The sequence below is a fragment of the Dinoponera quadriceps genome, unplaced genomic scaffold (assembly GCF_001313825.1).
Source record: "Dinoponera quadriceps isolate SergipeBrazil2010 unplaced genomic scaffold, ASM131382v1 scaffold1609, whole genome shotgun sequence".
Taxonomy (NCBI): Eukaryota; Metazoa; Arthropoda; class Insecta; order Hymenoptera; family Formicidae; genus Dinoponera; species Dinoponera quadriceps.
The window spans coordinates 62,124-77,714 of NW_014555756.1; the positions used below are offsets into that span (position 1 = coordinate 62,124).

The window sequence follows — 15,591 nt, forward strand, 5'->3', positions numbered from 1 at the left end:
AGTAACCGCCGAGAGCGAATATCCGACGAAACGGGCCATCGTCGGGGCGAAGATCCGAGAATAACAATGGCGGTCGGGGAGTCTCAACTGCCGTTTGAGATAACGTCTCGGCAGCATCGGATCGAATTCGGAAGGTCGTCCGATATTCCGGCATAAGTCGCGTCCATCGCATCGTCGTCTTCGTCCATCACGCCGTTCATCGTCGGTTGGCTCGCGATTCGGACATGCAATTTACGGACATCGTCGAAGAAACCGTTACGACGATGGCCTTTGAACGAGACGAAGAGACGCTACCGCCGTGTTAGTGCTCGCTCGCGCCGGCGGATGGCAGTAGCGGCGCTGTGTCGGTAGGCGCGCAATGGCGGCGGTCGGCGGCCGGAGGGCGCCAGGTGTTCTCACGCGGCCGTACGCGTAAGTTGCGTCGCGGTGCTCGCACGACAAGTTGACAGAGTGACGGATCGTCATCCATCGGTTCCGTGGACGCGGGGTGACAGCGCGCGCGTGTCCGATCGTCGTCGATCGGTGAGTTTTCCTCCGGAGAGAGAGTGCGGGGATATCCGGATTGCGTCGCCGTCGGTCCGCGGACGGCGATGCCGACCGGTCGTCAACGGCGGCGGTGCGTCGCGTCCTCGTGAGTGTCGTCCATGTACAAGCTCGTCCCGAATCCGCGGAGAACCGGCGACAAGCGGAGCCATGCCGTGGCGTACCAGCACCCAGCAGAAGAGGCGAACGTCGGTGACAACGACAGCGACGACTCCGCGTTATCCTGCCAGCTAGGAGGACACGTCGCTGCCGCCAAGTAAGTAAGTGCCGAATCCCTCGCCGATACACACATTGCCACTTTGTTTTGTCCGAAATCGCGAGTGTCGATTCACACCGAGCCGCGTCGTGCACTCTCCGTCTGTCCGTCCGTCCGTTTCTCGTCGGCGCCAGCCGACGTGAGAAAGCCTTTCTTCCTGTGGCTCTATTTTCGTTCAGCCGCTATTAATGAGGCTTTTATTAATAACGCGTCATATTCACGACGTATGTGTGTGACAGCTCTCGTGAATCGACATGCGCACTGAGGAAAGGGGGTTAATTTTACCTCGAGACAGAGGCCCGATATTACGGAAGCACCTCGTGCGAGACGCGCTGTTACTTTACGCCTTTACGTTGCGAGCGTAACGGGCATGTTTACGCATTTTTTATCACGCATCTGATAGATACCTGGAGAATGACACGCGAGGTGTCCGAAGTTCGCTGGTGCGCACACCGTTCCCACACGCGCCACTTTGCCACTCTTTTCTGTTGTTAACCGGGGAATAAATTTTTTTTTTGTTTGCGTTCAAAATACTCCGGCAAATTTCCATGACGAAAAACATCGTCATGCCCATTGCAGCAGTAGTTCGTGTATGACGAAATATTTTGTCATGCCCAGTTAACAGGTTAATTCCTGTATTCCGGATTGTCACATCGCGTGAATACATTCGTGGTGTATTTATATCCGTGGTATAGCTCACAAAGCTATTTTTGTACGTTCAAAAAGTTAGGTATCGAAAACAAAACTTCGTCCTTTTTGTTTGTCTCAATGTCACAAGGATTACGTAGTCGTATGTTATATAGGCCTCGACGTTGTGACTGTAAGGCAACTTTTATATTAATCGGCAGAACAGTCGTCGCACGCAATGCCAACTATTTATGAATCCTCCAACAATATATGCGTTATTGATTTATTATTTATTGCTCGAAAAAGCGGGAACAACGTGTCAAATTAGTGATCTGTCGTTATGACGGAATCACAAAAATGAATATAAAATACGAATATAAAAATCGAGTATATATATAAAATACGAAAATGAATATGATGTACGATTATAAAATATGACTGAGTGAACACCATACTTTTTTTTTTTAATAATGACAATAAAGATGATAGTAACAGTAATGAATAAATGAGAGCATAAGGCGTAACACTCGGTGGGTACGCGTGAGAAATTTAATTAAATCGATTTTATTGATCCGATGCCCGACGTAACGCGTAGCTACACGTTTGCGGAACCATCAGCAACGGAGTTTACACACACACACACACACACACACACACACAATTTTTCAAGAGGGATATAAATTCCGACTGCGGCTATGCGACACCGAGAGCCGAAGGGTTAAATAATAATAAGCAAAATCAATCTCTTCCGCGATACAGCATGTAATGAGCAATGTTACCGTACTCGTTCTCGCAACCCCTTCGCCATGCAGGTAGAGAGCGTGGGCGATCGATGCGGCTTGCGTGCTTCTTGACGCGATCTCGACGCAAAATCACGAGTTAGGGTCGATTAACAAAACGTCGTGTGTGCGAAGGTCAAGGATTCTCGCGTGACCGTGTGTTCCCCGGCGAAAAAGATTTTAGGCTTATCTTGTTTCTCTCCCGATTCATTCGGATCATTTTCGGCGCGATCAAATTCCGCTCTGCCAAGGCCGTGTCTCGGCCGAAAATTGAAATTGGATTTTGCGGTTAAGCATTTTTTTTTTAACCGAAAGATCCGAAGAAAGACGAAGTATAACATGAGAGGCTTATAAATGTTTTTTTCTACGTGGAATGCTCGGAAAGAAAGGCAGACTCCGATTTTTCGGAGACGCGTTATCTAGCTGAAATGTGTTTCGGTAAAGGTCAAAGTGCGAAAGCAACTTATTTCGAATTCATGGAGCACTTCCGCCCAGAAGCGAGTAATAATGTCCGTCGGTTTGACTCGGTCCCTTTTTTCATCAATCTCTACATTAATGGCTGTTAATTTTAAGCGTCACGTTAATGGACGTTCTGGCGGAATTCTACGTATATTACTTTTGTATATTCAGCAGCATCAGAGTTCTATTGTTATTGCGCGATTCACCTCAATATACGTGCGATTTCCTCCGACTGTATTCATCGCGGAGTCTGCATATGCCATTCACACTGATTCTCGGCACATCTATCGATTTTCCGCGCACAAAGCCGGTCGACGTATTTCTAATTGAAATATCATTCTCAGCGAAGGTTAATGGATAGGTACCGTGAAGAGGAGGAAATCATGATTCCGTTCGTATATATCGTGTTTCGTGGTTTCCATTTTACGTCGGAAGCCACATGTCTCTCAACGATCTTTCGAAGTTATCGAATGTGTCAATCTTTCTTTATCGCAAAAATGTCGCAGGGGAAAAAGAGAGAGAGAGAGAGAGAAAGAGACGGAGATTCCTTTTTTTTATCGCGAACGTTTAATTTTTCAACATTTGATACGCTTATAGTTTCTCGATACAATATTTTGTAAAAGCGTAAAGTACACAGTTCAATTTAAATCCTTGAGGAAACGCCAGCCTTGGCTTATTGAATTTAACGTCGCGTAAACAGTCGCCACGACTGGCGGCTCGCCATGTAAAATTTTCGCTAACTAAAAATCGAGTAGGAAGCTATCGCAGGATGACCGTAAATAAATTGTAAAAAAATAAGCGTATCATTTTTTCACACATCACACACGTGCATACGCGTGTGCAGTGTGAGATGTGCACAATTCCCGATCGAATGTATCGCGATTTTCATTTGTCATCTTAACACGCGCGTTATCCCGTGAGGTATTTATACCCCGTTCGTGATTCGCCCGATTCGAGACATCGGCCATTCGGCAATCGATGTGGTGGCAGTCAGGTGGCGTAACTTGCATACTTGCAATTTCCTCCTCCGACTGCCTTCATCAAGCGGGACTGCCTGTTTCTCATTCACAGCGATTCCCGGCATTTATCGGTTATCCATGTAGAAAGACGACCATCACGCAGCTCCGTTCTATCGATCCACAGCAGCCAGGCATCTGCATCTCTCCCTCCCACCGACATACACGTACAATTTCTCTCCTCTCTCTTTCTCTCTTTCTCTCACGCACACACATACACATTCACTCTTCATTCCCTCTCGTTGCCCCTTTTCACCTCTCTGCTTTCATTCACGTTACATCCACCCACACTGTGCATTCCCTCTCAACCCTCTCTTCTTCATCCGCTCAGACTTGGTGTACCTGGGCGACGAACGAGGAAGCAAGTTCCTCAACCTCCGTTTTCCTCCATCAGCCATCGAAAAGCGTGATCAGCAGTGAGACGGGTGTCTCTCGTATAGTCACTGGCCATATTATCAGACACACTTTGATTTTTTAATAAAACACAGATTAGGAGGAAAAGAAAGGCTACTCATTTTATATTTACGCGATTAGAATAATTTTCGGTGTCAGTCAGTGCTTTTACCTCTGCAACCTTCCTTGAGATGTCAAATCACTTGTTTTGCTCATAATTATTGTAAACAATATGAATATTTTTCACGCGGAAATTTCTTTTTATGTCAGTAAGCAGGGAATTTGAAGCTTCAAGGCATAAATAAATAAAAGTAAAACTAAATTTCAATTGATACACACACACACACACACACAAAACGTCTGTTCCAGTTATTATCAACAATGCAACTAGCGCGGGTTCATACTTGTTCATTGTAACAGCCAAGTAAAATAACGTCACAAAAAAATATATTTTATAATAAAATTTTAGAATAATAGTTCCTTCATATAATTCGATCGATGGATAGAGTCGTATTATTATAAAGCCGGTCTTCGGAAGTCAATGAAATGTAAAAAATGAAGGTGCGTCTGATAATCTGGCTAGGGACTGTAGTTTTAGCGATCACCGTTGTCTGCTCGTTGCGACCGACAGTTTCGACGTGTTGTTCCTCGTCACGTTCTCTTTGCAAGGATTGCATTTTGTCGAATGTACATGCGAGTTACGCGGTGAGAGCTCGCACGTGTCACGAAATGCAGCTGCGGGATTATTTCACATGGAAATCAATTTGCAGAGAGATAAGCGCGGCGGCTATTTCTGGCGAGCGCGTCCTGAAACGATAATGAGCGTTTCCGGGTAATTGGGGGGGGGGGGGNAGACTATTGAGGTCAATTATGGATTGTTGATTACGTCAATATTTGGTAATGAACGCGCGATCATTCCGATTTCTCCGCGATGCGGACTATTTTATCATTGTCACCGTCGGCGCAGGCGCGACAGCTGACGGTTAGAACTCTCGAAATTGTGCGGCCGTTCCCCGCGTCAGAGGAGAAGCAGGTGCGGCAACCGAGATGCGATTCACGTTCTTTATCGTCCGCCGCAACGGCTAACGAACGGAAAGCACATGAATTCATCGCAGCTGCATCCACTCCTCTGCGCCACTACCGCATTTCTCCTCGATAAATTCCTCGACGGCGTCGCAGTTATACGGTGACCGTAATGTAATACGCGACTATCGAGAAATTTCGTCGCGCAGTTTGCGTATTTCCTCGATTCTCATACCCCCTCTGAAATCTGAAAATCGCGAAAAACGGTGTGAAAACGGGAAGCTCCGTGGAAAATGAAGTACATTCGTCGCATTCTCGCGGTCGGAGGGAGGCTCGTTTTCGGATTCGCGATTTGCTTTTTGCAACAGGAAATATCGTTCCCTGTTTGCATTAGGTCTGTTTTTCTCGTTGAACTAATGTTCATACTAATAGAACTTAGAAAGAAATAGATGTACAATTATGACTTGGTGGAAAAAAGAAAAGGAGAGAAACCACACACAGAAAAATATATACAGCATTATACTCATTATATACTTATACTATATACTTATTTCAATTAATCGAATTTAACTTTTCTTCAATAAAGTTTATAATATTTTTGAAAAGAAAACAAATTTTTCTTTTGAGTAAATGATGATGATCTTTTCTGATACTTGTGATGGGTGTATTTCAATATTATTATGAAGAGAATATTTTTCGTTCAAGATAATCATTACTTGAAAGAATAAAAGTAAACTGAGTAATTGTTTTTTTCGCAGTACAATAATATTCTCCACTGTGTGCACAAATTGATGCATCCAGTTCAGCGAGAAAAAAACAGATCTATTGTATATAAAAAACAATGTATCGAAAAAGTTCGAGTTGAACGAACTCAATTTCAGAGCGAGCTAATTGTCCTGACTTTTTCTACCAAATTTCGGCCCTTTTAAACCCGCAAAACCATTTCTAAATTTAGTTCAACTAGACTCGGTTTTCGTCAAATTATTTTTTTCAATATGCGATAACTTCGGCGGCGTTAACACGTTAACGTTTACGTTCGGTAAATTCAATTTACATCGATATACACGTTACTTGGTTGGATTTCTTTCTGGTGAAATTTCGAAATCGACCACTCGAATCGAGATATCGCACGGCGACATCGGCCAACCACCACCACACTCTCTCGCGTGGTGTCCGCGTCGAGGTTTCGCAACGCGGCGAAGTCACTTTTGACCGATGACGGTGTCGCGTTAGGTAACTACCGTCGAAATGGTTGCATCGCGAGAATTCTCCGCGGCGGAACGCCACCGGGGAAGCATTCACGTACCGAACGTCGATCAGTCGTCGTTGGTCGGCGACCCGTGCCGGCGACGGTCGTCGTCCTCCGCGCGAACGAACGAACGAGCGATCGCAATCGACGGCCATGGGTGAGGTTTACTCCGTTTTGCACGCGATCGAAGGGTGGATTCAGAAGGGCGGAAGGCAGGAGGGCCGGAAAACCGCACGGCCGGAATGTTCGGTGGTGCGAGGCGACCACGAGGTCGGCCGACCCTGTCGCGGCTTCCTCGCCGACGAGCCGATCCTGCGTGACCTCCTCAGCGGCATACCCACCGAGCACGATCTCGTGGAGGTCGCGTGCACGATCAACCGGCTGGTTTTCTTCTACGTTATTGTCAGATGGATCAATATGCGGCTGTGGCCGCTCGTCGCAGGCGATAGCTCCTAAAAAGTCGCGAAAATCGTGAAGTTACGACGACAAAAGCGATCCGGGAAAGTGCATATGAAAGAGTGTCGCTTGCCGGCGGATCGCTGAGAAGACGAGGGTCGTGATAGCTTAGCGTAGTAGCTTCGCTTTCGTAGAGAGAGGAAAATTTGTCGGGAGAAAGAAAAATAATTCACACCTTGTCGCCGAACTTACTCCCCGGACCTGGGATTGTGTAATCGTGAGCTAGCGCACCGAAAATTAATTCATTTTGAATCTTATTTTCCTTGATTCGTACTGCTCCATTTTCCACTTTTGTGCATAATTGAATATGAAGCTGAATCTATGGATCATTGTTATTGAAGAATAAATATTGTTGGCATTACTCTTGCGGTTTTTTAATGCAATCACGATTACAACGTTACCATCCAGTCACTTAAGACATCTTTTGAATTAAACCAGTCCGAAAGCGTACTTGTACCGTTCATGCCCTTGATCTTGTTATGAACTGTCAAACCGTTCTGTTAAAAAAAAAAACTCGTAATATATATTAAGTTATTCAAAGATAAACTTGGGAAGTTATGTGTTACTTTTTTTTTGCTTAATCGGCCTTAGTTATTCTCAAAATTTGACGAGAAATGCCACTTTGATCACTATTTGATGTTTGATGGATCATTTTTTGTCGACTTTATTCCCAAGAAGCTGTCACTATTTCACTTTTTTGTTCTGTATAATTTTGTTTTATATGGTGACTGTTATGGCCCCACGATTATCGTTCCCAATCATCTTTATCGTTGCGTCTCTGCTCCCGCGGAAAGATATTCTGTTAAGATCGCGAGCGCCGTAACACGCTCGAGGAAGAAAGTCGTCGAGTTCAAGAAACTCGCGGGAACTTTCCGAGTCGCGCACACAAGGTAGGGGCGCGCGAGTGAGACAAAAATGAATTGAAAAATACGCGTATGCGCGAAGAACGCGCGACAGATGAGAAGCAAGGAGCAACGCGCGGGACTTTTCGCAGATTCGCGATTTCGTCGTTTCGCGAACGAAGCTGCGCGCTAATTAGGCGTTCCGTTCCTGCGTATTGGCGCATACGGTTACGTAAGAGCGGCACTATAAATAGTTCGTTGCAACACACACGCATTTCTTCACGACGACGCTTGAATATATTTTTATCTTACGGCGGACGCGGTTTCCACTCTCGCGTGTATTTTGCGTTGAACGGGCGAAGAAAACCGCGAAACGAGCCCCCTCCCTCTCTCTCTCTTTCGTTTGACTAAGAACGCATGCGAAATATTATTTTCGTACGGCTGAGTGACAATTTTTTCAGAGAAAATATCGCGTCTCGAGATGCGTAATCGATTTTTTTTCACGTTACCGGGAAACGCAGATTCACCGACCGATGTACAACACGTCTCTCTCCGCGTGAGGAGAGAGACGCGCTTCGAGAAATGATACTTTGCCGTAGAATCGAGGCATCCAAAAATAAATCCCCGTTCCGCGTTGTATCGCGTGTTTCCGACATATTTAACACCGCCGTAGCGTGCGCGAGCGCGAGGCGGACACGTGGGTGTCCGCGATTTCTCTCCGCTTTCCTTGACGAAAAACGGAGAAGGAGAAGAAGGAGAGATATTCTCCTGGCGCGCTGAAGAGAGGAGGACTTTATTTTCGCGCGTGTGGCGCTTCCTCCCGCGGCTCTGCATGCGAAATATGAAATATTTCCGTTGCGCCGTTTTCGCGAAAACTTGCACCGGAAACATTAATCGCGGCTGTTCGCTCGCACCGTTGTGTAATATAATAGAAGTCCTATTCACGAGGAGTAATACAGCACACATAACGACAGGAAATATGGACCGACGGACGGACGGAAATACGTGTAACGTCGCCTGTATATACGTGACGCTTTAATATCATCGAAATGCGACGCGGCGAAGTGATGTATTTTTCATTCACTTGAACAGCGCGCGCGAACGTGCTTTATTCTTTTCTCATTTTTCAAGATTTATAATTCATACGGTCGAACGCGCGTTCAGCAGGCCGCTTGCCGGTTAAGCGTAAGCGTCTTTTATTCACGCGTCTGTTAAACTTTTTCTCACACGGTACATAATACATCCTGAAGTATTTTTACGCCCGTCCGCTCACATGTAATTTTCAAGTTCCCTCCCGCGTGAAAGGCACAAAATAGCGGATATATATGGGGCGATACTCGGAGCCACGTTAACAGTAACTACACGGTAACGTGCGGTACAAACTCAAAAGTGGAAATTCTCGCAACGTGAAATATACGAGGTGATCGTATATCGAATGAAATAACGACACCGAATATCACTTGCATATTCCGTTACATATGATCCGCTAATTTCAATCCCTGGCTATATTATTAGGCGCACCTCAATTTTTTTTACAAATCATTGGCTTCCGAGGACCAGCTTTACAATACGATTCATCTGTCGACCGAATTATGTGTTAAGGAACTGTTATTCTAGAAAAAGTTTTTTTTTCCATTTACATGACGTCATTTCACTTGGCTGTTACAATGACCTTGAATAAGTATGAACCTGCGTTAGTTGCATTGTCGATAATAACGAGACAGACGTCAGTTTTGAATGTGTGTGTCAATTGAAATTTAGTTTAACTTTTGTTTATTTGTGACTTGAAACTTCCAATTCCTTGCTCACTAACTAGAAAAATTAATTGTGTGAAAAATATTAATATTGTTTACATAAATTACTGGTGAAACATGTGATTCGACATCTCAGGAAATTGCGGAGGTGAAAGCGCTCATTGACACCGAGAATTATTCTAATCGAATAAACATAAAATCAGTAGCTTTTCTTCCCCTGCTAACCTGCGTTCTATGAAAAAAATCAAAGTGGAAATCTAATAATATGGCCAGGTACTGTACGTGGCCACCGTCGAAAATAATGTCGAAATCATGAGACACGATTCACGATAGTGTGTACTCGCGAGAAGTCACGTTGAATTTCGCAGAGGCACAGAATTATAATTAACGCGTCGCCGCTATGCGCGCGGCCACCATTGTACGGCCGCGTTGCGCGCAAAGTTCACAGACCGGACGCGTTTTGAGCGCGGCTCGCATGACGGCGTCGACGACGACGACGACGACGATACACGCCTTCGAGATCTTTGTGTGAGATCGCGCCGTGTGGGATCTACAGTGTAGGGATGACTCAGCGGCCGCTATGTGAAAGAACTCCACGTGAGGCTCCACACGAGTGCTTTGCAGACGGGCCGCGCGGCGATGGGAAAACGTGCGCGACGCCGTTGTCGCGTATTCTATTTCGCTTTCAAGCTGGCGATGCGCGACGCGCGCGTCTGAAGGCGATTTTAACTGCGGCGCGGCGACAACTCATTAAGGTAGCGGATAATCCGCGTTCTCCCTCTTTCTCAAATGTTGGCTTCATTTCTTAATACACAGAGGAAAAGATTCTTTAGATTTTGTATATGTGTTTGTTTGATTCGGATTTGTTTAGTATAAACATAATTTACTAAAGAAGTCGTCAATTAAAGAAATCTTATTGTTAAATCTAAAGAAATATTTTTCTCTGTGTGTGTCCGTTTCCGCTGATTGTGCAAACATTTCACCGGGATTGAATTACATCAATTTTCTTTTTAATAACGTAGGCTGAAAATTAAAATTAATCATAGTAAGAGGATGATCGAAGTCTAACCGAGGATTAGCTGGCGACATCCATAGGAGCAATCGCGCGGGTGAGTCGCGGTGGTGACATGCCGTACCTCGCGTGACCGAGAACGGGTATCTCCGAACTTTTGGAGAATTTACAGTCGTTACAACGAGAGAGAAAGAGAAAGAATGAGAGAGAAAGAGGAAGGGACTACGACGGAGTCGAAGGTTCAAGGATACTGCGGGGAAGCGGCGTCGGCGACATTGTGTTGCCGGCGCGATGCTGTGAAAAATCTCGGCGGATCCGACGTGCGAGAAAGGCGCGAAAATTATTGGGCCGGTATCGATATCATGATTCTTCTCACTGTGACGCGGCGATATATCGACTATGAAATTCTCCGAAAGATGATTTTTTTTTTAAACGCACGCCTCATTCGTTTGTCCACGATTTGTCCACATTCGTCCATGAAGGAATTATTTCCACGAAAAAAATTATAACCGACTAACAAAATGGAACAAATATTGACATCAGCAGCCCTACGATTCGTTAATAATTCGTTTTTATTATTGGTGGACAAACGTGGACAATCGAATATCGCGTGAATTTGATAAAAATTCGCATTTCGCAGTGTTAATCTCGCATACCTGATAGGTCACGTTTAATAACGGTTGATTTCTTTCAAAGGGACATCGCGCTCACATTCCGCTTCTTGTTTTGCGAGAAACATCGGGAGAATGTCGATCCTTTATTGTGGATGTAATGGCATAGAATATCGTGAATATCGTTCGAAACGCGAAATAGCGTTGTTTTAATTCTTAAATCGCGATGGTTGTTCAACACGTTCATTATCGCATTGATTTCTGTTGAAATTGCACAAAAGCTTAACCGGTGATCGAATTACCAAAGATACGGCGGTAAATAAAGGCAATTCAAAACGCATGTATTTTTCATCTCGTTTCGTCGGTTCTTTATCGACCGTTGAACCGATTTAACGATGATGCAATTTGTCGTAATTTTAATATGTAACTTAATGAGAAGCGGTAATATTGCAGTGCCGGTCACTAATAATCGTCATTCAGCGTATTAGTAATACAATCATTCAATTTTGTCTGCCATTCTATTTACCGTCTCTTCTTTCTCCATTTTTCGCTTCCGTGTAAATAAATTCGACCTCTCTCACAGGTTTTAAACAGAAATTCTATCGATACCGCGTCAAAACTCATGGCAAGTAAAATTGTTCGTAAAATTTAAACTGAGAAAGTATTCTTTTTAGCTCCTCCGAGTTGAAATTTTGATGTTACTTTGACGCTCTTAAGGATAAATTGCGTCTACTTAGACGGCTTATAAACTAGTAAAAACCTACTTTGACGATATTGACACTTTTTAATTTCCCTCTTGAACTTTTAATTCTACAGGTTGAATTTTAATCTCAACAACCTATTTTGACGTTGAAACAGCGAAAATGGAAATTTAGGATATTAAGAGTCAAAGTAAGGGTTATATTATATTATTAGAATTGAAATTGAACCTATTTTGCCATATATCTTTTTATTATATTTTTGCTATTATATTTTTTCCTATTTTGCTACTTCATCTCTTACTATATTAAATTAAAGGTTTAACATAAGGCCGAAATTTTGACTCGGTCATATTTTGAATTCTCTTTTATGGATAAGAAAGTGTCTTTAAAAGTAGCTAGAAATCCCCAGATTGGCTAAGAAGTCACATTTAAGGCGCTTTTATCAATAAAAGAGAATTCAGAATACGGATCTTAATTTCTAAATATCGTAAACACCACATAATTTCTCAACAAACTTATCCTTATGTAACGCTCTTGGAGGGCAATCGTCCTCGGGCCATAAACGCTTCTATCTATCGACCTATCTATCTTTCTCTCTTCTTTCTCGTTCGCTCCGACAATTCTTTTGACATTTCCGCTCGATAAAGGCACTATCGCCACTATATTTATTTTCGGTATTTTTCCGAATACTCTGCACAAACCGCGACGGGGAAAGAATTCGTTTTATTGTCAGATATGTTTTTTACGCTTCGAGACAACGTCCTCGAAGTAAGATTGATTCGGTTTACGTCAATGTGATGGTTAGAGACAGCGGAGTGCTTCTAATTTTAGTGAAACCTCGCCGATACGAATGTGCGTACGAATGAGCTTTATCAATCAAGCGTGCGTCAAAATACGCCGCGCTAAGGTTATTCCGAGTCGGCACACACACACACAAATACACACTTTCCTCCTGCTCGTCGTCCTTTCGCGTCGGGGGAATACGACTACGCTATTATCCTTGCCGGAGTTACCAAGTCCGAATGTACGTTGACCCCGCTTTTAGCGTCGTCAGTTTATCTTGCACGCACACACACACCGGGTATATATGTAAGGGTCTTTTATCAGTCGGCGATCGCGAAATGGTGGGAAGCTTTAGCGGGGACTTCTTATTTCTTAGTCACGAAACCAAGTACATATTCTTCATGGCCGTTGTCGAAATACCTCCATTTATTTAGTCCAATCGTCGGGACGAAACGAGAGAGAGAGAGAGAGAGAAGATCGATCGCAACAGCGTCGTACGGTGCGCGCGTTTCGAGCGATTTAGCTTAACCGTTAACGAGAGTGACGTGTTTCTTTTTCTACGCGTAAGACTGATAATTGACAAGATTTATTTTACCGTATCTTGAAGTGCACGGAGATGAAGTGTAATATTTCCCCGGCCCAAAGATGTGTCGCTTTGCGACTCGATTCGAACGCCACGCGCTTCTGCTCCGGCGAGCGGACGATAATTAATACGTATTGCTCTCGCGCTACTTTCTGCCGGCGATACGTACACCGGTTCGTGTAACCTGCATCTGTCTCGTCCTTGTGCATCCTGGCTATGACGTGGTGCGCGAAAATCCGATCGAACGACCGAACACCTACACAACCTCGCGAGCGAGATAAAAGTTTTCGGCCCCGTTTGGGATTTCTACGCAGTGTTTTGTCCTGTTTTCAGGATACCTATGGATATTCCCCGTTGGATTCTCCCACGACACGTTGAATTTAATGTCGAGACGCCTATATAAACTTCCAGGTCCCGTAAGGGGCCGTTGATTTCGCCATTTTGAAGATTCATGAGCCGTAAATGAAACGCGGTATTTTTGGTCGCTAACTGGAACACGCTCGTATTACGGAGAATTAGTTCCGCCGAAACGGCTCTTAAACCTCCTCCGCGTGCACGCCCGGAGCGCTCTCCGGCTGAAGATGAGGGACTTAGGCCGAATGGATGTCGCCGGGACGATGAGTGTTGGATTTATTTTGAGTCGTCCCGCTCACACGGCGAGAGTTCTTCGCGTAACTCAATCATGCCTCTCTCGAGAAACCCATTCATATCCTACGTGTCCCTTCTTCTGGTAACTGAGAAAAGTACCGTCGTGATTTCGCGATCTATAATAATTCGCTTGACTCACAGGTTTTCTACGCGGTTTCGTCACTATCAAAGAATCGGTCTGAAGATAGCACGTGTTCGCTTTTCAAACGTATCGAGAGAATTGAAGTGCCTACTTCGATTCTTTGTACGCTGCTTTACTCCCTCTCAAACTTTTGTCGCACTTGAGCCTTTGTTTATCTATGAACGAAACTGCAAATATAAGCGTTCGTCACGGCGTTCTTTTGCATCACGTTCACACATTTGCATAATACTATCGGCAGAAAAGTCGTAATGTTTTTCTTTCTTTCCTTTTCGAGTTTTGCAATTAGTGCCAGTATGCAGTGAGAGAATTTGTCGTTTATTCTCTGTTTTGCTCCTTATTTTCGTCGTTATTCGCAGAAGAGATTAATTTTGCTATCGGATATCGGGCAAGGCTTATCGAGGGGAAAATACTGCGATCTTCTTGCTACAGTTATTTCGGGGGATTTCTTAATTTACTGAAATGTCGCGAGACGATCGTTTGAATTTATGCGAACGCGATGATACGTTTGCTACATAGAACATATATGTACATATTAGTTAAGTTAGGTTTCGTACATAGGTTCCGCGTATGGGTTCTATCTATGGTTTCTGCGCATAGGTTGCGAGCATAGGTTTTTGCGTTTAGGTTTCGCGTTTTTTAAGTTTCACGTTTTTTTCTAGGTTTCGCGTTTTTCCAGGTTTCGCGTTTTCTTTAGGTTTTTTTTTTCAAGTTTCGTTTTTTTAGGTTTTGCGTCTTTTATATATACATATCTTTGATGCTATCTCCATACCCTATGTACATACCCCTATGTATATCGAGCCGCACGTAATACGGTCCCTTGGAGCTCGGTTTACTCGTATCATCAACCTCTTAGGCTCGTCCTACCGTAATTAATGGCTTCATCCTGCCGTGCAAGTTGGCGAACGCACATTAAGGCGGGGAAAACAGTACTACTGGGTATGCGAACGCGAGTCTCGCTACTCGTTATCGCATATCTACCGCGAGAGACTTTGGAAATGCACATACTACGTACGTACGTAAGTACGCGTATGTATTTAATAAATTGCTAACCACCAGATATTGGATACATGTATATGGTGCAACACTCGCTGCTGTTGCTCCGATACGATAAGGATAACCCTCTATTCTCATGAAGAGCGTGAGAAGTATAGTGCTGAGTGGGAGACAGACGTGGGTACACGGAAGAGGCGAGATTTAATGAAATTTAATTGAGCCATTCGCGACACGATGTAGTCGAACACGTACGCAGAAAAAAATGTTTCTTTAGACTTAGTATCTCTATTTATTTGACGAAAATTTGTTTCATAAAAACATATATTCGCACGAAATATTATTTGTTTGAATAAAAATGTTATTGTCTCGTTCAAGAAAACTCTACTAATTAAAGGAAAGAACACTATTATTTGAAATAATGTTTTTTAACCAAATAAAATATTATCTGGTCGCAATAAATATGTGTAAAATAAAACAAATACTTCGCCGTTTAACGATTTCGCATTCGCGCTCTCCATTTGCTGTCGATACGTCCGAAAGGATCGTACGATTTTCCCGCGCATTTCGACGGCATTTTACCCTGTTCCACCGCGTTGATGCGATCCCTTCCGCCTGTGTAAACGTATTAACAGATCGCGCCGATGATTCCATTAAAAAGCCGATCGATCAAACGCTTCAACGATGACGTCGAGTGTCGATGTTTTGTACATAACAGTCCTTT

The 15,591-nt window shown here is 44.0% G+C and overlaps 1 protein-coding gene across 3 annotated transcripts in view; it reads left to right on the top strand.

The window, feature by feature from the left end:
* The first annotated feature begins 397 nt into the window (after window positions 1-397).
* Window positions 398-15,591, top strand: part of LOC106745339 — a 70,582-nt gene continuing 55,388 nt past the window's right edge. The window contains exon 1 of one of the 3 annotated variants that reach the window (XM_014620852.1): window positions 398-799. In XM_014620852.1, coding sequence (XP_014476338.1) covers window positions 645-799 — 155 coding nt within the window. In that variant the 5' untranslated portion in view covers window positions 398-644. Of the gene's footprint in view, window positions 804-15,591 lie in introns of all 3 variants that reach the window. The other 2 variants (XM_014620854.1, XM_014620855.1) reach the window with 2 other exon arrangements.